The 23830-nt window shown below is 41.0% G+C and overlaps 1 protein-coding gene across 3 annotated transcripts in view; it reads left to right on the forward strand.

Moving 5' to 3' along the window:
* The window catches only part of dnaaf11 (dynein axonemal assembly factor 11), a 96435-nt gene extending 80091 nt beyond the window's left edge, over nucleotides 1–16344 (forward strand). For all 3 annotated transcript variants that reach the window (XM_029703937.1, XM_029703936.1, XM_029703939.1), the window contains one exon: nucleotides 15884–16344. In XM_029703937.1, coding sequence (XP_029559797.1) covers nucleotides 15884–16022 — 139 coding nt within the window. In that variant the 3' untranslated portion in view covers nucleotides 16023–16344. The remainder of the gene's footprint in view (nucleotides 1–15883) is intronic.
* Nucleotides 16345–23830: the final 7486 nt, after the last annotated feature.

Consider the following 23830-nt stretch of genomic DNA (forward strand, 5'->3'; position numbering starts at 1 on the left):
TTCCCAAATGTCGGAAGATGTTTTCTAACATAGTCTCTAATCTGTAGGTATCTGAAAAAGTTACTTCTGGGAAGATTATAGGTTTCCCTCAACAAATCAAAGGAGGCAAAGGTCCCTTCTATGTATAGATCCCCTATGGTATTGATCCCTCCATTCTCCCCATTGCTCAAAGGTGTTATCAAGGTTAGAGGGGGCAAAGGAGGGATTCCTGGCAATAGGAAGCAGGAATGATATTGTGTAAGTTCAAAGTAGACTTTAAATTGCTTCCAGATTCGGACTGTGCTACGTATAATAGGATTGTTACTATAAAGTGACATCTCCAAATTGACAGGCGACAAAATCACAGCGCCAATAGAGAACGGGTGGCAATCCTCACGCTCCATACTAAGCCAACTGGATGACGGAAGTGCATCATCCAGTCAAAGCGTAACAGCCCGGAGGTTAGCAGCCCAATAGTAAAATATAACATTTGGGAGAGACAATCCTCCTTCCATCTTGGATTTACAGAGGTGTTTTTTTACCTATCCTGTGTGTTTTATAATCCCAGAGGAATGGATTGATAATTGAGTCCAATTGTTTATGAAATGACTGAGGTATGAATACTGGGATGTTCTGGAATAGGTAAAGCAGTTGTGGGAGGAAGACCATTTTAATGGCATTAATTCTTCTGAGCAATGAAATTGGGAGAGTTCTTGAGTTTGCCTTGAGTTTTTTCATCAGAAGGGAGAAATTCTCTTTAAATAGTGAGGGGTGTTGTTTGGTAACTACAATTCCTAGATAGGTACATTTTTCTTAAGAAGTTCTAACCAAGAGGTGTTTTGCAACCGTATAGGCATAATTCGCTCTTGTTCCACTTTATTCTGAACACCGAGAAGGTACCAAACAAATTAATCCAATCAAGAATAGCTGGAATACTAGATTGGGGTTATGTTACATAGAGGAGAATGTCATCTGCGTATAGTGAAATCTTATTTAGAGTATCTTTAGTATTATAGCTGTGTATTGCTGCATGAGATCTGATTGCCTGAGCGAGAGGTTCAATGATTAAGAGCAAAAAGCAGAGGCGACAACGCACAACCTTGCCTTCTCCCTCTATAATGGTTAACCTCTTACATCTAGACGTTCCGCTAGCGGAACACCTGCTCCAATATCCAATGATGGGCGTGGCGAGAAATACAAACTCCTCTAAATGTTTTGCGAAAGCAAAACATTACATTATGTCAGCAGAGTACCCAGACAGAAATAATCAGACACCCATTTTTCAAGCTAGCATATAATGTCACAAAAAACAAAACCACAGCTAAATGCAGCACTAACCTTTGATGATCTTCATCAGATGACAACCCTAGGACATTATGTTATACAATGCATGCATGTTTTGTTCAATCAAGTTCATATTTATATCAAAAACCAGCTTTTTTACATTAGCATGTGACGTTCAGCACTAGCATACCCCCGCAAACCTCCGGTGAATTTACTAAATTACTCACGATAAACGTTCACAAAAAACATAACAATTATTTTAAGAATTATAGATACAGAACTCCTCTATGCACTCGATATGTCCGATTTTAAAATAGCTTTTCGGTGAAAGCACATTTTACAATATTCTCAGTAGATAGCCCGGCATCACAGGGCTAGCTATTTAGACACCCAGCAAGTTTAGCCTTCACCAAACTCCGATTTACTATTAGAAAAGTTTGATTACCTTTGATGTTCTTCATCAGAATGCACTCCCAGGACTTCTACTTCAATAACAAATGTTGGTTTGGTCCAAAATAATCCATAGTTATGTTCCAACAGCGGCGTTTTGTTCGTGCGTTCAAGACACTATCCGAATGGTAAATAAGGGTCACGCGCATGGCGCATTTCGTGACAAAAGATTTCTAAATATTTCATTACCGTACTTCGAAGCATGTCAACCGCTGTTTAAAATAAATTTTTATGCAAATTTTCTCGTAAAAAAGCGATAATATTCTGACCGGGAGTCGTTGAGTCCGTTCAGAGACGATAAGAATAAAAACATGGTCTCGTCTCGTGCACGAGCATGAGTCCCTTTGTCCGCTGATAGACCACTTAGCAAAAGCGCTCGTGTGTTTCAGCCAGGGCTTGTAATACGTCATTCAGCTTTTTGCCGCCTTCTGAGAGCCCATGGGAGCCGTAGGAAGTGTCACGTAACAGCAGAGATCCTTTGTAATGGATAGAGATAATCAAGAAGGGCAAGAAATGGTCAGACAGGGTACTTCCTGAACAGAATCTTCTCATGTTTTGGCCTGCCAAATGAGTTCTGTTATACTCACAGACACCATTCAAACAGTTTTAGAAACTTTGGAGTGTTTTCTATCCAAAGCTAATAATTATATGCATATTCTAGTTTCTGGGCAGGAGTAATAATCAGATTAAATCGGGTACGTTTTTTATCCGGCCGTGAAAATACTGCCCCCTATCCATAACAGGTTGAATCGTGGCGACAATGATTGGTTTGTGAGTATTCTTGCACATGGGTTCCTATATAAAAGCTGGATCCATTTTGTGAACCCATCTCCAATATTGCATTTCTGAAGGACCTTGAATAGATAGGACCACTCAACTTGGTCAAAGGCCTTTTCGGCGTCCAGAGATATAACGGCAATGTCCACTTTGGGTAACCTCTGAGAATACATAATGTTGAAGAGGCGCCTGAGATTGAAGAATGAGTTTCTGTTAGGGATAAAGCCGGTCTGGTCCGAATGGACCAATTTGCCCACTAATGTGTTAAGCCTATTAGCCAGAGTTTTTGCTAAAACCTTTTTGTCTATATTTAGGAGAGATATTGGTCTGTATGACCCTACCTCTTCCGGATCTTTACCCTTTTTATGAATAACTGTAATATACACCTCATCCAAAGTAGGTGGGAGAGCTCCATCCTCATTGCCCTAAACCAACATTTTGTGCAGGTAGGGAGAGAGCATGTTGCTGAATGTTTTATAGAATTCACCAGGGAATCTATCTGGGCCTGGGGTCTTGCCACTCTTTAAAGATGTAATTCTTTCTCGAATTTCTCCAAGAGATTTTTCCTTATTCAGGAAGTTGGAATCTTCCTGGTTCAGGGCAGGGAGATTACAGTCCTCCAAAAAGTTTTGCATAATTAAGGGGTTAGGATCTGCTTTAGATGACGGAATCTGTCATTGATGTCCTTGGGGGAAGAGAGTAAATACCCCAGTTGCAGATTTAACTTTGTGAATCATTCGGTCACTCTGATTTTAAGTTGTCTGGCAAGTAATTTGTGTTGTTTGTCACTAAATCCTAAATATTTTTGCTTGGCAGGGAGAAAAGATTTAGCAATTTTAGCTGAGAGAATCTGATTATATTCAAATTTGAAAGTGGTCATTTTTTTATGTTTCTCCATAGATGGATGACTAGCATTCTCCCTATCCAGTAAATGAATTTGTCCTTTCAATTCTACAATTTTTTCTCTGTTTTGCCTACTTCTGAAAGGAGATGATACAGCCTCTCAAATAAGCCTTCAGTGTTTCCCACGTTAATGCTGGGGAAGTCTGTGTTGTCATTGTTATCAAAGAAAAATGTAATTTGGTCTTAAAGATGTTCACAGAATGTTGGTTCTGTGAGGAGCTGAGGATTCAACCTCCAGACCCTCTCATTTGATATGATGTCACCCAATCTCAGGGAGAAGGTGAGTGGACTGTGGTCAGAGATGATAATATCATGATACCTCACATTACATGTATAAGGGAGTAATTTCGCATCAACCAAAAAGTTGTACATTCGGTATAAACATTGTGAACATGTAGGTATTCTACCCGGCGTATATTTTGGATCTATCCAAATATTGGTCTAGCACACAATTAAGGTCCCCCAATGACCAGGTTAGTATGGGAGAAATCTGGAATCAAGGCAAGGACTCTTTTGAAAAATGTCAGGTTATCAATGTTTGGCCCATAGATATTCAGTAGAGTTACATAAGTAGAATGGATCTCTCCTATTACAATCACAGAACGACCCTCTTTATCCACAATAGTGTTTTAATGTAGAAAGGAAATTCCTTTCCGTACCAGAATCGCTGTGCCTATCGTTTTGGCGGAGAAGTTAGAATGATGCACTTGACCCACCCACCTACGTTTAAGTCTGCTATGAGAATAGTTTTTCAGATGGGTTTCTTGCAAAAATATAATATCAGATGAGAGTGCTTTCAAGTGGGCTAGGACCTTGCCTCTCTTAATTGGTTTGTTTAAACCCTTGACATTCCAGGAAGTAAATGTAAGCCCCGCCCCCATAATCCTAACTCAACATTACTACCCTGCATGAATCTCCAGGTTTAATGTTAGCTAGCTAACATTAGGCTATGACTAGCAATGCAAATGGCTCTGAGATACAAATAATATTACTACAGAGATCATACACGTAACGTTAGCTAGCTAGACAGCCAGCTAACGTTAGCTAGCCAGCTAACGTTAGCTAGACAGCTAACAGTAGACTTTAACTTGAAATGAAAACGACTTTCTGACAAAATTGGAAACGTGCAATATCTGAAAATGTAGCTAGCTAGACTATCTTACCCGTATACATGGTAAGACGCTTCTCCCTCTCTGTCACAAATGCCATGGTTGCCCTTAGTTTGAAGATGTAATCCGGAGACAGGTGTTTTATACAACAGCCTTCTGTGTGTTCTCTTTTCGACTGTCTGCATATTTGCAATCAAATGCCAGAATTTTCTGCATCTCCTTAGCTATCATTCCACTGATTTCAAAACTTGGTCCTCCAGAAAGTGGAGAGCAACACTTATGCAGTTCTGCTACTGGATATCTTTTCAATAAATCCACGTTAGAAAGGATTACCTACACATGCTGACCAACACATGTTATAGACAGACGCATGCTACATGGCAGACCAATCCGAACTCATCTCTCGGCATGTCCAGCCCACTCATTATCTCAGCCGATCATGGCTAGCGGGATGGTTGCATGTCTTTTTCCGTGGCTAAACCAACTAGGCTCGTAATTTGACATTTTTATTTGTATTTAAAGATGCTATACAAGTTTGTTATGAGGGCACATGAAAGTTCACATGTTCCAAAACACATTTTGATTTAAAAAAAAGTTTACATTCAAATGGCGCTCCTGTGAAGTAGTGACGCGCGACATATGCCTAGTTTCCTGAAATGAGTCACAAATTGTCTGACGGTGAAGTGGATATACTCGGTATTCATATCCCAAAAGAAAGAAATGATCTCACCACAATACATTTTGATAGAAAGTTAGCAAAAATAGATAAGATCTTGCTACCGTGGAAAGGAAAATACCTGTCTATTTGTGGAAAAATCATCCTGATAAACTTTAGTTATATCCCAGTTTACCTATTTGCTTATGGGCTTGCCTAAACCTAGCGACTAGTTTTTAAAATCAAAAAAATAAAGGGAACACTAAAATAACACATCCTAGATCTGAATGAATGAAATAATCTTATTAAATACTTTTTTCTTTACATAGTTGAATGTGCTGACAACAAAATCACACAAAAATAATCAATGGAAATCCAATTTATCAACCCATGGAGGTCTGGATCACACTCAAAATTAAAGTGGAAAACCACACTACAGGCTGATCCAACTTTGATGTAATGTCCTTAAAACAAGTCAAAATGAGGCTCAGTAGTGTGTGTGGCCTCCACGTGCCTGTATGACCTCCCTACAACGCCTGGGCATGCTCCTGATGAGGTGGCGGATGGTCTCCTGAGGGATCTCCTCCCAGACCTGGACTAAAGCATGCGCCAACTCCTGGACAGTCTGTGGTGCAACGTGGCGTTGGTGGATGGAGCGAGACATGATGTCCCAGATGTGCTCAATTGGATTCAGGTCTGGGGAACGGGCGGGCCAGTCCATAGCATCAATGCCTTCCTCTTGCAGGAACTGCTGACACACTCCAGCCACATGAGGTCTAGCATTGTCTTGCATTAGGAGGAACCCAGGGCCAACCGCACCAGCATATGGTCTCACAAGGGGTCTGAGGATCTCATCTCGGTACCTAATGGCAGTCAGGCTACCTCTGGCGAGCACATGGAGGGCTGTGCGGCCCCCCAAAGAAATGCCACCCCACACCATGACTAACCCACCGCCAAACCGGTCATGCTGGAGGATGTTGCAGGCAGCAGAACGTTCTCCACGGCGTCTCCAGACTCTGTCCCGTCTGTCACGTGCTCAGTGTGAACCTGCTTTCATCTGTGAAGAGCACAGGGCGCCAGTGGCGAATTTGCCAATCTTGGTGTTCTCTGGCAAATGCCAAACGTCCTGCACAGTGTTGGGCTGTAAGCACAACCCCCACCTGTGGATGTCGGGCCCTCATACCACCCTCATGGAGTCTGTTTCTGACCGTTTGAGCAGACACATGCACATTTGTGGCCTGCTGGAGGTCATTTTGCAGGGCTCTGGCAGTGCTCCTCCTTGCACAAAGGCGGAGGTAGCGGTCCTGCTGCTGGGTTGTTGCCCTCCTACGGCCTCCTCCACGTCTCCTGATGTACTGGCCTGTCTCCTGGTAGCACCTCCATGCTCTGGACACTACGCTGACAGACACAGCAAACCTTCTTGCCACAGCTCGCATTGATGTGCCATCCTGGATGAGCTGCACTACCTGAGCCACTTGTGTGTGTTGTAGACTCCGTCTCATGCTACCACTAGAGTGAAAGCACCGCCAGCATTCAAAAGTGACCAAAACATCAGCCAGGAAGCATAGGAACTGAGAAGTGGTCTGTGGTCACCACCTGCAGAACCACTCCTTTATTGGGGGTGTCTTGCTAATTGCCTATAATTTCCACCTGTTGTCTATTCCATTTGCACAACAGCATGTGAAATTTATTGTCAATCGGTGTTGCTTCCTAAGTGGACAGTTTGATTTCACAGAAGTGTGATTGACTTGGAGTTACATTGTGTTGTTTAAGTGTTCCCTTTATTTTTTTGAGCATTGTATATATATTGCACTTTATAAATGCCTTTATTTATTTAACCTTTATTTAACTAGGCAAGTCAGTTAAGAACAAAGTACACATTTTACAATGACGGCCTACCCCGGCCAAACCCTCCCCTCACCCAGACGACGCTGGGCCAATTGTGAGCCGCCCTATCAGACTCCCGAGGGCGGTAGTGATACAGCCTGGGATCAAACCAGGGTGTCTAGTGACGCCTCTAGCATTGAGATGCTGTGCCACTCGGGAGCCCCTATTTATATAATGAATATGAATTCGGATCGCAGAAATGTAAAAATATTAAAGCATTAGAACTCTCACTAAAGGCTTCCGACATATGCTTAAATCAAATTTTATTTGTCACATGCGCCGAATAAAACGGGTGAAATGCTTACTTACAAGCCCTTAGCCAACAATACAGTTAAGAAAATATTTACTAAATAAACTTAAGTTAAAAAAAGTTTACACAATAAAATAATATTGAGGCTATATACAAGGGGTACCGGTACTTAGTCAGTGTGCGGGGGTACAGGTTAGTGGAGTTTTTTGAGGTAATATGCACATGTAAGTAGGGGTAAAGTGAATATGCATAGATAATAAACAGTGAGTATCAGCAGTGTAAAAAAAGGGGGGGGTCAGTGCAAATAGCCATTTGATTAACTGTTTAGCAGTCTTATGGTTTGGGGGGTAGAAGCTGTTAGAAGCTTGAGCCTTTTGATCCCTGACTTGGCGCTCCGGTATTGCTTGCCGTGCGGTAGCAAAGAGAACAGTCTATCACTAGGGTGGCTGGAGTCTTTGACAATTTCTAGGGATTTCTTCTGACATCACCTGGTATAGAGGTCCTGGATGGCAGGAAGCTTGGCCCCAGTGATGTACTGGGCTGTACGCACTACCCTCTGTAGCATCTTGCAGTTGGATGCCGAGCAGTTGCCATACCAGGCGGTGATGCAACCAGTCAGCTCTTGATGGTGCAGCTGTCTAACTTTTTAAGGATCTGTGCCCTCTTCCATGACTGTCTTGATGTGTTTGGACCATGATAGTTTGTTGGTGATTTGAACACCAAGGAAGCTCTCGACCTGCTGCACTACAGCCCTGTCGATGTGAATGGGGGTGTGCTCGGCCTTCCTTTTCCTGTAGTCCACGATCAGCAAATTTATCTTGATCACGTTGTGGGAGAGGTTGTTGTCCTTGCACCACACTACCAGGTCTCTGACCTCTTCCTTACAGGCTGTCTCATTGTTGGTGATCAGGTCTACCACCGTTGTGTCGTCGGCAAACTTAATGATGGTGTTGGAGTCGTGCTTTGCCACGCAGTCGTCGTGGGTGGACAGGGAGTACTACAGGAGGGGACTAGGCACACACCCCTGAGGGGCCCGTGTTGAGGATCAGCGTGGTAGATGTGTTGTTGCCTGCCCTTACCACCTGGGGGCATCCCGTCAGGAAATCCATGATTCAGTTGCAAAGGTAGGTGTTTAGTCCCAAGGTGCTTAGCTTAGTGATGAGCTTTGAGGGCACTATGGTGTTGAACACTGAGCTGTGGTCAATGAACAGCATTCTCATGTAGGTGTGCCTTTTGTCCAGGTGGGAAAGGGCATTGTGGAGTGCAATAGAGATTGCGTCATCTGTTGGGGCAGTTGCAAATTGGAGTGGGTCTAGCCCTGCCACATCCGACGAGCATCAGCGCTATTGTAGTAGCATTCAATCTTATTCCTGTATTGACGCTTTGCCTGTTTGATGGTCATCGGAGGGCATAGCAGGATTTCTTATAAGTGTCAGGGTTAGAGTCCCTGGCTTCTGGTTGGGGTATGTACATACGGTCACTGTGGGGACGATGTCATCGATGCACTTATTGATGAAGCCGGTGACTGATGTAGTATACTCCTCAATGCCATCGGATGAATTCCGGAACATATTCCACTCTGCGCTAGCAAAACAGCCCTGTAGCTTAGCATCTGCATCATCTGACCACTTCTGTATTGAGCGAAAATATTTGATTTTCGCACACCAGCTGTTATTGAAATATGGACACAGACCACCACCCCTTGTCATACCGGAGGTAGCTGTTCTGTCTTGCTGATGTACGGAAAACCCAGCCAACTGTATATTATCCATGTCGTTGTTCAGCCCCGACTCGGTGAAACATAATATATTTCAGTTTTTAATGTCCCATTGGTACGATAGTCTCAAACGCAGCTCATCTTGTTTGTTGGCCAATAGGATGAATGGTAGAGGCGGGTTACCCACTCGCTATTGAATTCTCACAAGGCACCTGGCTCTGCTTCCCCTGTATCGGTGTCTCCTCTTCATGCGAATGACAGGGATTTGGGACTGGTCCGGGGGCAGCACTAAATTTTTCGCATCCGACACGTTCAACAAAACATCTTAATCCAGTTGGATGTAAATAATCGCTGTTCTGATTTCCAGAAGCTCTTTTCGGTCATAAGAGATGGTGGCAGAAACATTATTTACCAAATAAGTTATAAACAATGTGAAAAAACACACAAAATAGCACAGTTGGTCAGGAGCCCGTAAAACATCAGCCATCCCCTCCGGCGCCATTCTAAGTGCGAACTGGTTCTCAAACAGATTAGTATGAATGTCTCACCCCATGTTCAAGAATGGCCTTTTTCCCTTTATTCAGATTACAATCTCTCACTTTTGGTAATTTATTTAGAAAATCTCCATAATATCGCTATTTTTAAAACAAAGTTGGTTGCAATTTCAGTTTATTCCACCAGATTAAACAAAATAAATATTGCAACAAATATTATGGTTAAAGTCAAATATACTAATTGATAAAAATAAAAAATTCAGAACAGTATAATCTTTGTAAATGCATTAAAGACCAAAATTGGCTAAAGAAAATTGTTGTAAATAAAAAGTATATCCGTTTTTTATTTATTGACCAAAAAATGTACAGCTGTGCCATATAGATTGCAAAATAGTGGGGAAGATATTTTTGATGTACCGATTCCATGGCACATGGTTTTGAACTGATTCACAAAACGATGCTTGATTCAAAATTCTTGCAACCAATATAATGTTATATATATATATATATATATATATATATATATATGGGGGATAAACTATCCCAGCTCTGCAAATTTTGCTGCGAAGAGACAGAATAATGAGAGAATTTGTTTTGGTCCTGTCCATATGTAGCTTGTTTTTGGTCAAAGGTTCAGGAATGGCTGAAGAATTGACACATTTACATGGAGCTAACTCTGCAAATAGCACTGCTGGGTGATTTAAAAAAATCTATCGATCAATAGTATAATAATACTCTTACACTTTTAACAAACGTGTTTATCTTTCATTTACAATATGCAGAATCTATGAGAATAGAAATGTTCAGAACTTTTGTGAAACAACATAGTTGAAAGATTAATGGCAAATAGAAGGAGCGGTTGAGTGGGACTAAAAACATACAAAAGATAACTATTGTAAAATATACTGTGTCTGTAAAATGTATTTCGTATGTATAAGCTGGAAGTAGAAGGCTAAGTGTTGTTGTCCATTAGTTTACTCCAATTAGGGGAGGGAGGGTAGGGTTAGGGGAAAATAATACACCACCATTCAAAAGTTTGGGGTCACTTAGAAATGTCCTTGTTTTTGAAAGAAAAGCAATTTATTTTTCCATTAAAATTACATCAAATTGATCAGAAATACAGTGTAGACATTGTTAATGTAAATGTTCATGCATTTCAAGGCTGCATTGAGACAATGAATTTTCAATGACCCAAGCCCAGCTCAGATAATCCCTACCATTGTGTCGCTGAGTTGTTGGAATGCTGCAGCAAATGTACATTATCCCAAGGGTGTTGACAGTCACAATGTAAGTAACCTAACTCCCTGAATACCTCTGTCAATCCTACAGCTATTGTATACAGTAATCATGTGCCTATGAACCAGAGTTATACTATTAGCACTGAGGCGGTGTGCCCTAGTAGGAAGTCCGATGTGTGCAGCTCACCCTGCACTATCAGCTCAAACATAAAAAACATTGTCATGTCTACAACTGATAAGCTTAAGAAACAAGGTTCATAAAATCAGTAACTTACTAGTAACAAATTACATTCATATTCTGACTCTGAAACTCACATAGATCATACCTATAATGATACAGTTATAATACTATGAGCATTTCTCCTTTGCCAGGATAATTCATCCACCTGACAGGTGTGCCATATCAAGAAGCTGATTAAACAGCAGGATCATTACACAGGTGCACCTTGTGCTGGGAACAATAAAAGACCACTCTAAAATGTGCAGTTTTGTCACGCAACACAATGCCATGGAATTCTCAAGTTTTGAGGGAGCGTGCAATTGGCATGCTGACTGCAGGATTGTCCACCAGAGCTGTTGCCAGAGAATTTAATGATAATTTCTCTACCATAAGCCGCCTCCAACGTTGGCAGTTATACTACTAGCACTGAGGCGGTATGCCCTAGTAGGAAGTCGGATGTGTGCAGCTCACACTGCACTATCAGCTCAAACATAAATAACATTGTCATGTCTACAACTGACAAGCTTAAGAAACAAGGTTCATGAAAGCAATAACTTGCTAGCAACAAATGACATTCATATTCTGACTCTGAAACTCACTTAGATAATATATTTAATGATACAGTGGTAGCAAAACATGGTTATAACATCTACAGAAAGTACAGAAATGCCAATGGGGCAGTGTTGCGGTCTATATTTAGAGCCACATTCCTGTAAAGCTTAGAGAGGATCTCATGTTAAATACTGTTGAAGTAATATGGCTACAGGTTCACCTGCCTCACCTAAAGCCCATTATTGTGGGAAACTGCTATAAACCACCAAGTCCTAACAATCAGTATCTGCATAATATGTGTGAAATGCTTGATAATATATGTGATATCAACAGAGAGGTATATTTTCTGGGGGACCTAATTATTGACTGGCTTTCATCAAGCTGCCCAATCAAGAAAAAGCTTCAAACTGTAACCATTGCCTGCAACCTGGTTCAGGTTATCAGTCAACCTACCAGGGTAGTTACAAACAGCACAGGAAGGAAATCATCAAAATGTATTGATTACATCTTTACTAATGCTGCAGAAATGTGCTTGAAAGCAGTATCCAAATCCATCGGATGTGGTGATCATAATATAGTAGCCATATCTAGGAAAACCAAAGTTCAAAAGGCTGGGCCTAATATAGTGAATAAGAGGTCATTATTATTATTGTTGTCTATCAACCATGACAAGCCACCTGGGTCAGACAACTTGGATGGAAAATTACTGAGGATATTAGCGGACTATATTGCCACTCCTATTTGCCAAATCTTCAATCAAAGCCTACAAGAAAGTGTGTTCCCTCAGACCTGGAGGGAAGGAAAAGTCATTCTGCTACCCAAAAATAGTAAAGCCCCCTTTACTGGCTCAAATAGGCGACCAATCAGCCTGTTAGCAATCCTTAGTAAAAATTTTTTTTTTTTTTTTTTTGACCAGATACAATCCTATTTTACAGTAAACAAATTGACAACAGACTTTTAGCACGCTTATAGGGAAGGACATTCAACATGCACGCCACTTAGATAAAGGACTGATTGGCTGAGAGAAATTGATGATAAAAAGATAGTTGTAGCTGTTTTGTTAAACTTCAGTGTGGCTTTTGACATCATTGATCATAGTCTGCTGCTGAAAAAACGTATGTGTTATGGCTTTACACGCCTGCTATAATGTGGATAAAGAGTGCTGTGTCTGGACTATCATTAAATGTGAAGACTTATTTATATAAAATAATTTCTCTAGGTTTAATTATTACGCGATTAAACTAATCATGTAAACATTAATTAACTAGGAAGTCGGGGCTCTACAGAAAATGTTGAGATTACAAAGTTATAATTTTCCAAATATAACTCTTCAGATATTTTAATATTTGATCAATTAGTCTTCTATTAATGAATTATTAATTTGTTACCTCATTAGTCTCATTCCAAACGTGGTAAAATTATTGGTTATCTGCAAGAACCCCAGTTTCTATAATGAACCAACAATATACAAATTGGCTTAATTATTTATTTACTAACTAAATAATCACAGAAATACATAAAACAAACAGTAGATGTTGGTTACTAACAATGATAGAAAAGTCCCTAGTGGGCTAAGCCGATATGACGGCTTGGTAGACAAAGAAAAGGGGTGGGGACTGAGAAAGACGTTTTACATTTTAGTCATTTAGCAGACACTCTTATCCAGACGCTCTTATCTTATTTTTTTTTTTTATTATTTTCCCGTACTGGCCCCCCGTGGGAATCGAACCCACAACCCTGGCATTACAAACACCATGCTCTACCAACTGAGCCACAGGGAAGGACAAAATGGATTCACTACACACAGTCTATAATTATATTCATTGAATTGCTAATCCTTTGCACATGAATGGCCGCTCATTCGAGAATAATTGCAATTTATATATTTACGCCCGTTTGTCGTTGTTGTCTTCTCTGTTGGAATCCTCAATCTTCCTGTAGATTTCATCAGAGTCTCTGGTTAACTTTCCCAGAAGTCACAATGTCTTTTGTGGTTGTACTTCAGAGTACCATTCGGAAATGTTCTCATAGAATAGATGCTTCGGCAGTTGTTGGTATTCTTGTTCTAGGTTTACGTAATTTCTAGCTGCAGACTAGTAATTCGTGTCATCTTGAATTTGCTCTTATTCTGTAGTGATCGATTAGTCTCAGAGTTTAACCATTTCCAGCCATGTAGCCAAAACTACAGCTGTATGGTCTCCGTGGCCTATAGAATTGTAGCCATTCCAACGTGCAGACTCCTGTCCCGGCATTCTCTGACTTCTTAACCATTCTAGATGTCTGGCTTACTGTGGGTCTCTTTGGCATGAAATGTACATTTTGTAATGGCTGGTTTTTATACTCTGGAGTAGAAAAGGTGGTTACATGACCCCAACGTAATGTCTATGCTCCCATGGGCGTGGCCACTGACTAGGTAATCTTTATATGAAAATCCATACTCTCATTTAGAAGGTTAACATCACATTACATCTTTTCAACAACAGGTTCATATTTAAATCACGTACATTTCACAATATTTACATGTAAACCTGACAGCTGGGAAATGTACACTTGAAGAGATACAGTTATGTGTGTTTCCTGTCTTTCATAAGATCACCAGATGAAACACACTCAACATGACTGTCACTTAAGTGTCCACGGACCATTCCCACATTCTCAAAAGTAGAAATATTGTTTAGTTCTCCCATCTTGGGGATTAGGAGTTTTGAACTAAGAGAAGCTCTTTGTTCTGGTGGACTCTCTCCCCCAAAACTGCATGGAAGTTTCTACCAGGTATTTATGATCTGTCGTAAAGCCATAAAACTGTGGAGAGAGAGGGTGGGGGCTATGCTCCTCCCCCAGGGCACATCATGACAAGAGTTACCTGTCTAACAGAACACAGAGGGTGTACTTTAATGGAAGCCCCTCCAACAAATTCCGGGTAGAATCAGGAATTCCCCAGAGCAGCTGTCTAGGCCCTTTACTTATGTCATGGCACTAGCTTTGAGTAAAGCCAGTGTGTCTATGTATGCGAATGACTCAACACTATACACGTCAGCTACTACAGCGAGTGAAATCACTGCAACACTTAACAAAGAGCTGCAGTTAGTTTCAGAATGGGTAGCAAGAATTGTTTGTCCTAAATATTTCAAAAACTTAAAGCATTGTATTTGGGACAAATAATTCACTCAACCCTAAACCTCAACTAAATCTTGTAATGAATAATGTGGAAATTGAGCAAGATGATGTGACTAAACTGCTTGGAGTAACCCTGGATTTTAAACTGTCATGGTCAAAACATGTTGATGCAACAGCAGCTAAGATGGGGAGAAGTCTTTCCATAATAAAGCCATCCTCTGCCTTCTTAACAACATTATCAACAAGGCAGGTCTTACAGGCCCTAGTTTTGTCGCACTTGGACTACTGTCCAGTCATTTGGTCAGGTGCCACAAAGAAGGATTAAGGAAAATAACAATTTGCTCAGAACATGGCAGGGCAGTAGGGGTGGCACTTAAATGTATGCATGTCAATCTCTCATGGCTCAAAGTAGAGGAGAGATTGACTTCATCACCACTTGTTTTTGTAAGAAGTAGTGACATGCTGAATGCACCGAGGTGTCTGTTTAAACTACTAGCACCCATGCATATACCCCATTAGACATGCCACCAGAGGTCTCTTCACAGTCCCCAAGTCCAGAACAGACTATGGGAGGCGCATAGTACTACATAGACCCATGACTACATGGAACTCTATTCCACATCAGGTAATTGATGCAAAAAAACAGCTAAAAAAACAGATTAAAAATACATCTTATGGAACAGCAGGGACTGTGAAGAGGCACAGACACGCGCATACAAATACACATGCTAACACACACACTCTACACACATGTACACATGGATTTTGTATTGTAGATATGTGGTAGTAGGGTAGTGGCCTCAGGGAAAACACACTTAATGTATTGTGAAACGTGTTATGAAATGTAATGTCATGTAATATTTTTAATTGTATATAACTGCCTTAATGTTGGTGGACCCCATGGAGATCCTTCATAAATACAAATAACTTGAGGCTATCTGCCGTCCATAAAGTGATGTGTGTCCTGCCGTGGAGTATTTATGTGTGTGTAATGTACTCTTTGTGTTTGTAATATGCATTATGTGTAGTATTATAAACTGTGCATACTTAATAAATAACACACATGCATTATTTAGCACTTCCCTGACTATTACATTTGGTTCTCTGGTACCAGTCAAGAGCAGCAGTATAATGAAAGTATTTGATGTACACATTTGGAAGGAAGGAAAGATTTATTTTAAGGACGCCAGCCATAATTGTATAAATCCTTTCCATATGGGTTGGTTAACTTGGTATTTGTTCCCATTATAGGAAGAGGTTGGAGGTGAATCCCAGTAAACACTCGGGGATCGACTTGGCCAACATTGTCCCACGAGAGAACAGGGCTGGAGAGCAGACCTCCTTCTATGATAACTTTGTGGACAACCCAGATGTTCCCCCTTTGATGTGAGAGTGAAAATCAAAAATTGGTCTGACAAATTTGTGAACACATTGATCTTCATATCATCTGACATCAATGTAAAAATATATTTAATACAGTAAATGCAAGATATGTCTATCCAGCAGATCTGTTTGAATGTTGTGCAAGTCAGAGATGCTCATAGATGTCAGTACAGTATATCATTGTGTATTAAGTTATGATGGTAGTACCACAAACCTTCCTGTACGTGTGTTTAGTTGCTCTGTGGTCCATTTTTATTTGAACTGACTTATATCCTTTCCTGTTTACATTGGTGATGTTCCCCACATAAAAAATAATATAGTTTAGTACACACTGTAGTATCTCTCGATTTATTTGTAGTACTTACTATAGAATAGTGTAGTATACTGTAGAATACTTTATTAAATACTACAGTATTATCTGCATACAAAAAACACTATAGTAAATACTACATTATTTAATTTGTATATACCCTGCCCATTCTCGTCCTCCATATCACAATTTGTACCACCCATGAGTAAGAAACCTACATACCAAGTATTGTGTTCCAGACAGGTTGTAGAAAAGAGTAGAAGTGCTGTTCAGAGTCCAGGTTACAGGTTATGGAAAATGTGTTTTTATTATTTCTCTAGTAGGTTTTCTAAAGGGGAAAGCCTCTACTTCTACAGTATGTTAAAGATAAAACAAAAACACTTCAGTAAATAGTACAGTCCTTAAAAACACTACAGTAAATACTACAGTATACTACAATCTGCAAAAACATGACATTACATTTACATTTACGTCATTTAGCAGACGCTCTTATCCAGAGCAGCTTACAAATTGGTGCATTCACCTTATGATATCCAGTGGAACAACCACTTTACAATAGTACATCTATATCTTTTTGGGGGGGTGCAACTCTCGCTCTCTTGAAGACGGAAGGGACGTAGCCAGCGGTCAAGGATGAGTTGATGAGCGAGGTGAGGTAAGGGAGAAGGTCTCCGGAAATGGTCTGGAGAAGAGAGGAGGGGATAGGGTCAAGCGGGCAGGTTGTTGGGCGGCCGGCCGTCACAAGTCGCAAGATTTCATCTGGAGAGAGAGGGGAGAAAGAGGTCAAAGCATAGGGTAGGGCAATGTGAGCAGGACCAGTGGTGTCGTTTGACTTAACAAACGAGGATCGGATGTCGTCAACCTTCTTTTCAAAATGGTTGACAAAGTCGTCCGCAAAGAGGGAGGAGGGGGGGGAGGATTCAGGAGGGAGGAGAAGTTGGCAAAGAGCTTCCTAGGGTTAGAGGCAGATGCTTGGAATTTAGAGTGTTAGAAAGTGGCTTTAGCAGCAGAAACAGAGGAAGAAAATGTGGAGAGGAGGGAGTGAAAAGATGCCAGGTCCGCAGGGAGGCTAGTTTTCCTCCATTTCCGCTCGTCTGCCCAGAGCCCTGTTCTGTGAGCTCGCAATGAGTCGTCAAGCCACGGAGCAGGAGGGGAGAACCGAGCCGGCCGGGAGGATAGGGGACATAGAGAGTCAAAGGATGCAGAAAGGGAGGAGAGGAGGGTTGAGGAGGCAGAATCAGGAGAATGGTTGGAGAAGGATTGAGCAGAGGGAAGAGATGATAGGATGGAAGAGGAGAGAGTAGCAGGAGAGAGAGAGCGAAGGTTGCGACGGCGCAATACCATCTGAGTCGGGGGAGAGTGAGTTGTGTTGGAGGAGAGCGAGAGGGAAAAGGATACAAGGTAGTGGTCGGAGACTTGGAGGGGAGTTGCAGTGAGATTGGTAGAAGAACAGCATCTAGTAAAGATGAGGTCAAGCGTATTGCCTGCCTTGTGAGTAGGGGGGGACAGTGAGAGGGTAAGGCCAAAAGAGGAGAGGAGTGGAAAGAAGGAGGCAGAGAGAAATGAGTCAAAGGTAGACATAGGGAGGTTAAAGTCAATTCAGAATTGTGAGGGGTGAGCCATCCTCAGGAAAGGAACTTATCAAGGCGTCAAGCTCATTGATGAACTCTCCAAGGGAACCTGGAGGGCGATAAATGATAAGGATGTTAAGCTTGAATGGGCTAGTGATTGTGACAGCATGGAATTCAAAGGAGGAGATAGACAGATGGGTCAGGGGAGAAAGAGAGAATGTCCACTTGGAAGAGATGCAGATTCCAGTCCCGCCACCCCGCTGACCAGATGCTCTCGGGGTATGCGAGAACACGTGGTCAGACGAGGAGAGAGCAGTAGGAGTAGCAGTGTTTTCTGTGGTAATCCATGTTTCCGTCAGCGCCAAGAAGTCGAGGGACTGGAGGGTAGCATAGGCTGAGATGAACTCTGCCTTTTTGGCCGCAGACCGGCAGTTCCAGAGGCTGCCGGAGACCTGGAACTCCACGTGGGTCGTGCGGGCTGGGACCACCAGGTTAGAGTGGCAGCGGCCATGCGGTGTGAAGCGTTTGTGTGGCATGTGCAGAGAGGAGAGAACAGGGATAGACAGACACATAGTTGACAGGCTACAGGAGAAGCTACGCTAATGCAAAGGAGATTGGAAAGAAAATTAACTAAACAACTGGGGGAGCGAGAGAGCAGGGCCTCCCTCACTAACCATTCGCTGAAACACTCAAATATAACTATTCCAACTTCCACTTTAGAAATTATAATTGATGTAAACTACAGTGGTTCAATGTTTCCAGGAATAGGCTCAAACTTAGTTTATTCAGCTAGATAACTTGGTACAGTACATTAATTACTATATACTATAGTTTCCTTTTACTAAGTCAGCAAAAACACTACAGTAAATACTATATTATTTATACCATAGTATACAGTGCATTTGGAAAAGTATTCAGACCACTTCACTTTTTCCACATTTTTTATTATTCTAAAATGGATTAAAAAATTAAACTCATCAATCTGCACACAATACCCCTATAATGACAAAGCAAACAGGGTTATTAGAAATGTTTGCAAATTTCTCAAAAATAAAAACAGAAATACCTTATTTACATAAGTATTCAAGCCCTTTGCTATGAGACTTGAAATTGGGATCAGGTGCATCCTGTATCCATTGATCATCCTTGTTTCTACAACTTGATTTGAGTCCACCTGTGGTAAATTAAATTGATTGGACTCTATTTGGAAAGGCACACACCTGTCTATATAAAGGTTCCACCATTGACAGTTCATGTCAGAGCAAAAACCAAGCCATAAGGTCAAAGGAATTGTCCGTAGAGCTCCAAGACAGGATTGTGTCGAGGCACAGATCTGGAGAAGGGTACCAAAACAATTCTGCAGCATTGAAGGTCCCCAAGAACACAGTGACCTCCATTATTCTTTAATGGAAGAAGATTGGAACCACCAAGACTCTTCCTAGAGCTGGCCGCCTGGCCAAACTGAGCAATCGAGGGATAAGGGCCTTGGTCAGGGAGGTGACCAAGAACCTGATGGTCACTCTGACAGAGTTTCAGAATTTCTCTGTGGAGATGGGAGAACCTTCCAGAAGGACAACCATCTCTGCAGCACTCCACCAATCAGGCCTTTCTGGTAGAGTAGTTAGATGGAAGCCACTAAAATGCACATGACAGCCCGCTTAGAGTTAGCCAAAAGGCACTTAAAGGACTCTCAGACCATGAGAAACAAGCTTCTCTGGTCTGATAAAATCAAGATTGAACTCCAAGCGTCACGTCTGGAGGAAACCTGGCACCATCCCTACCGGGAAGCATGGTGGTGGCAGCATCATGCTGTGGGGATGTTTTTCAGCGGCAGGGAGTGGGAGACTTGTCAGGATCAAGGGAAAGATGAATGCAGCAAAGTACAGAGAGATCCTTAATGAAAACCTGCACCATAGCATTCAGGACCTCGGACTGGGGCGAATGTTCACCTTCCAGCAGTACAACAACACTAAGCACACAGCCAAGACAACGCAGGAGTAGCTTCGGGACAAGTCTCTGAATGTCCTTGAGTGGCCCAGCCAGAGCCCAGACTTCAACCTGATCAAACATCTCTGGAGAGACCTGGAAATAGCTGTGCAGCAACCCTCCTCATCCAACCTGACAGAGCTTGAGAGGATCTGCAGAGAAGAATGGGAGAAACTCCCCAAATACAGGTGTGCCAAGCTTGTAGTGTCACACCTTTGGCAGCTGTACTCGCTGCCAAAGGTGCTTCAACAAAGTACTGAGAAAATTTATAAAAACCTGTTTTTGCTTTGTCATAATGGGGTATTGTGTGTAGATTGATGAGGGAAAAAAACAATTTAAGCAATTTTAGAATAAGGCTGTAACTTAACAAAATGTGGAAAAAGTCAAGGGGTCGGAATACTTTCCGAATGCACTATAGTATTGTTTCATGTGAATCCTCCCTCAGTTGCCTACTAAAGCACATTTTTCTTCACAGTGAATGCTGTCCAAACTAAATTAAGACTTCCGGGGGATTTATTTTGTTCCTGTAACCCCAATAAAGTCCCTCTTTTCTTTTACTTCAATTGGTACATCCATTTTTGTACTTTTTAATTAAAGCTGAATTATGTTTTGCGCGACCTGACGTAATTCAGATAGAAATATGAGTTATAAATCTGTCATTCTTATCAAAAGCGAGTCTGATACGATATAGAAAAAAATATGAGTTATAGATTGGCCATTCTCATTAAATGCAAGTTTGATATATGGTAGCTCTATTCTTCCTATCCTTAAGTGTCACGTACTCCCTCTCCGGCGCTCTAGGTCACCAGGCTGCTCATTATTACGCACACCTGTCACCATCGTTACGCACACCAGCGCCTCATCAGACTCACCTGGACTACGTCACCTGCCTGATTACCTTCCCTATATATGTCACTTCCTTTGGGTCCTTCCCCATGTGTTTCAGTTTCATGTCTGTGCGTTGTTTGTTTTATACACTGCTCAAAAAAATAAAGGGAACACTAAAATAACACATCCTAGATCTGAATGAATGAAATAATCTTATTAAATACTTTTTTCTTTACATAGTTGAATGTGCTGACAACAAAATCACACAAAAATAATCAATGGAAATCCAATTTATCAACCCATGGAGGTCTGGATTTGGAGTCACACTCAAAATTAAAGTGGAAAACCACACTACAGGCTGATCCAACTTTGATGTAATGTCCTTAAAACAAGTCAAAATGAGGCTCAGTAGTGTGTGTGGCCTTTTTGTTGGAAGGTGACGGCTGGTCCAGGTGCTGCTGCTGGAGCAACCGAGGATGCCTCAGCCGGCACATCAGGTTCTCAAGACTCGGTTGGTTGGTCAAGCGTCTGTTGCCAAGTCTACCGAGGTGCCTCAACTAGCTCGTCAGGCTTTCGTGCCTTAGCTAGCTCGCCAATTTCTCGTGACTCGGCAGGCTCCCATGCCACAGTCGGCTCGACAAGTTCCGGCGCTTCAGCCGGCTCAGGTTCCTGTGCCTCAGGCTGCTCATTATTACGCATACCTGTCACCATCGTTACGCGCACCAGCGCCTCAGACTCATCTGCACTCCACCTGCCTGATTACCTTTCCTATATATGTCACTTCCTTTGGTTCCTTCCCCAGTTGTTTCAGTTTCATGTCTGTGCTTTGTTCGTGTTTCTTGTTTTGCATTATGTTTTGTTTATTTATTAAATTCTTCACTCCCTGAACTTGCTTCTCGACTAAACATTAAGTTTAGCTTTTGCACTTTCAGTTATGTATACCAGCTTCAAACCGCTGAAAATACAATCTTTTTGGTTATCGAAAATATATTTCAGTGGTTTAGAAGGTTTTAAATGTCAAACTGAAATTGGGTGAACATTTTAGAATTTCAGCAACTGGTTTTAGAATTTTTGCCACTGATTCTTGAAGAATACAACTTTTAAATGCCTCATGAGCTTACTTCAACTACTCTATCAGAACCCCTATTAGAAGCTTATTTTACTCCATTCTATAAAACAATGTAATTGTAAACAAACACTGTCTAGCTTAGAAACATGGTTAAAACTATAATTTTGATTTCATGGTCAGTCCTTGCATCTATAGCACCGTCTTTAAATTTGAGTGGTTATATTTCTCCATCCCCAACCCACAACTGTTTACCAAAACAAGTGGCGGGGTTGACGGTTTTGTTATTCTTTGAATCCCAGATTGTAACTTTAACAGAAAAATGTGTGTAATGTTTGTAGAAAACACCAGACTTCCCCAATTGAATTCTGAACTGCTGTTCGTGAAGAAAAAAAACGTGCCCTTTGCAAAATGGAGCTTAATGGAGCCATATTATTTATTCCTAAGTAATGGGAACACTCTTTGATATGGCAGGTCTATGAAGATTGCTGGTATTGCCTGTACGTAGTTTTTTTCCTGAATTATTTTACAATCTAATGAGGGAGACAAAACAATGACGATTACATTTGAAATATGCCCACTCCGCTTCATTTGCTATCTGAGGCACCCACATCTTGATTAGTGATATTTAGGAACTAATTTAACCCTAAGTGTCAACTTTGGGAAAAGATTCAGTGACTATTGTTTTTAAGCAAAGGCTCCCGAAGTCAACTCGAAACAGTAGGTTTTCATCCCAACCCACTTCATTTTGCCATTTAATTGACTCTAAGGTCTCGATTCAAACTGTATCGCAGAACCAATACAGGAAAACAATTCAAGTCAAATATATTTTTAAATACAAACTTTTATTTTATCATTTGTTAAAATTAACTCTTCGGTTTAATTTCAGAAAATGAATTACAGAACACATCAGAACAAATGAACTGGCATGACAAGCCATCTCATGGGAGGCCAAAAAGCACTAAAACAAAGCCACGCCCCAACAAGCCACGCCTCCAAGTCTTCTAATAGGCAGCCGCCACTACAATATATTTTATCAAAATAACGTTGTATTGTACTTGACACATACCAAAAGCACTAACATGCATTATTTTTTAACTACAAACATAATGCATTATCGGTCATGTAGTGAGTGACTCCATGTCTTTCATGTGCATATGAGAAATATATAAACAAACTTGACAAGAGCATTGCAACCAACATCCAACGGGCAGAACTTATGTGTACTGGGTCATTCCACAAAATGATATGTAGAAAATTTGAAATTATGCTTCAATACAGAATTTTTAAAGCCTGTGCCTTTTAATATGGAGAATTCAATACATCTGATTTTAATTCCCTAACCCCCAAAAATACCCCAAATTTTTCGTGATGTGGTGAAACTATTCCTTTACATATTAATTTCAAAAGAAACATTGAACATCTAATAGTCAAACCATAGTGTAAACGTGGGTGAGCTGTTTCTACTCTTTTTGGACAGTTTCTGATGTTTTGTGGTGAAAAACTGAGCGGGCTAGAAATATTTTAAGACTTTAAATTTTTTGTGAATCTTGCATTCATTTGCCCCTCCCTGTCGCACACAACAAGCTTCCATTCACCTTTTCACAATGGGATTCATAGATGACAAGTAATTATCAGTTGGAGGCCCATTCAAGTGAATTTTTCCCATATGTGGAAAATGACCACTTGCTTACGAACGCACCATAACACCGCTAACCATCTGCCGTATAATAACACTCAATGGAAGCACGAGACATGGACTTACACTTTGACATATTGTGGAGCTTTGAACAATATTTTTGTTTTAATCGATAAAAAATAAAATATAATAACGAACAGCGTAGTGCCCGATTTCTGAAGAGAGGTAATTACTAATGTAAAAAATATATATTGAGATGGGAAAAGGGAAAATGTGTTTTGTATGAACTTCAACATGTGCTCTTTATGACAGAATATTAAAATTAGGTTGAATCCAAAAACATTTTTTACACACCATCACAATTTAAACTATATCACTTACCATGTTTCCTTCCACCGTTTTTGTGCGAGTAAAG

Source organism: Salmo trutta, chromosome 21 (genome assembly GCF_901001165.1).
Source record: "Salmo trutta chromosome 21, fSalTru1.1, whole genome shotgun sequence".
NCBI classification, from domain to species: domain Eukaryota; kingdom Metazoa; phylum Chordata; class Actinopteri; order Salmoniformes; family Salmonidae; genus Salmo; species Salmo trutta.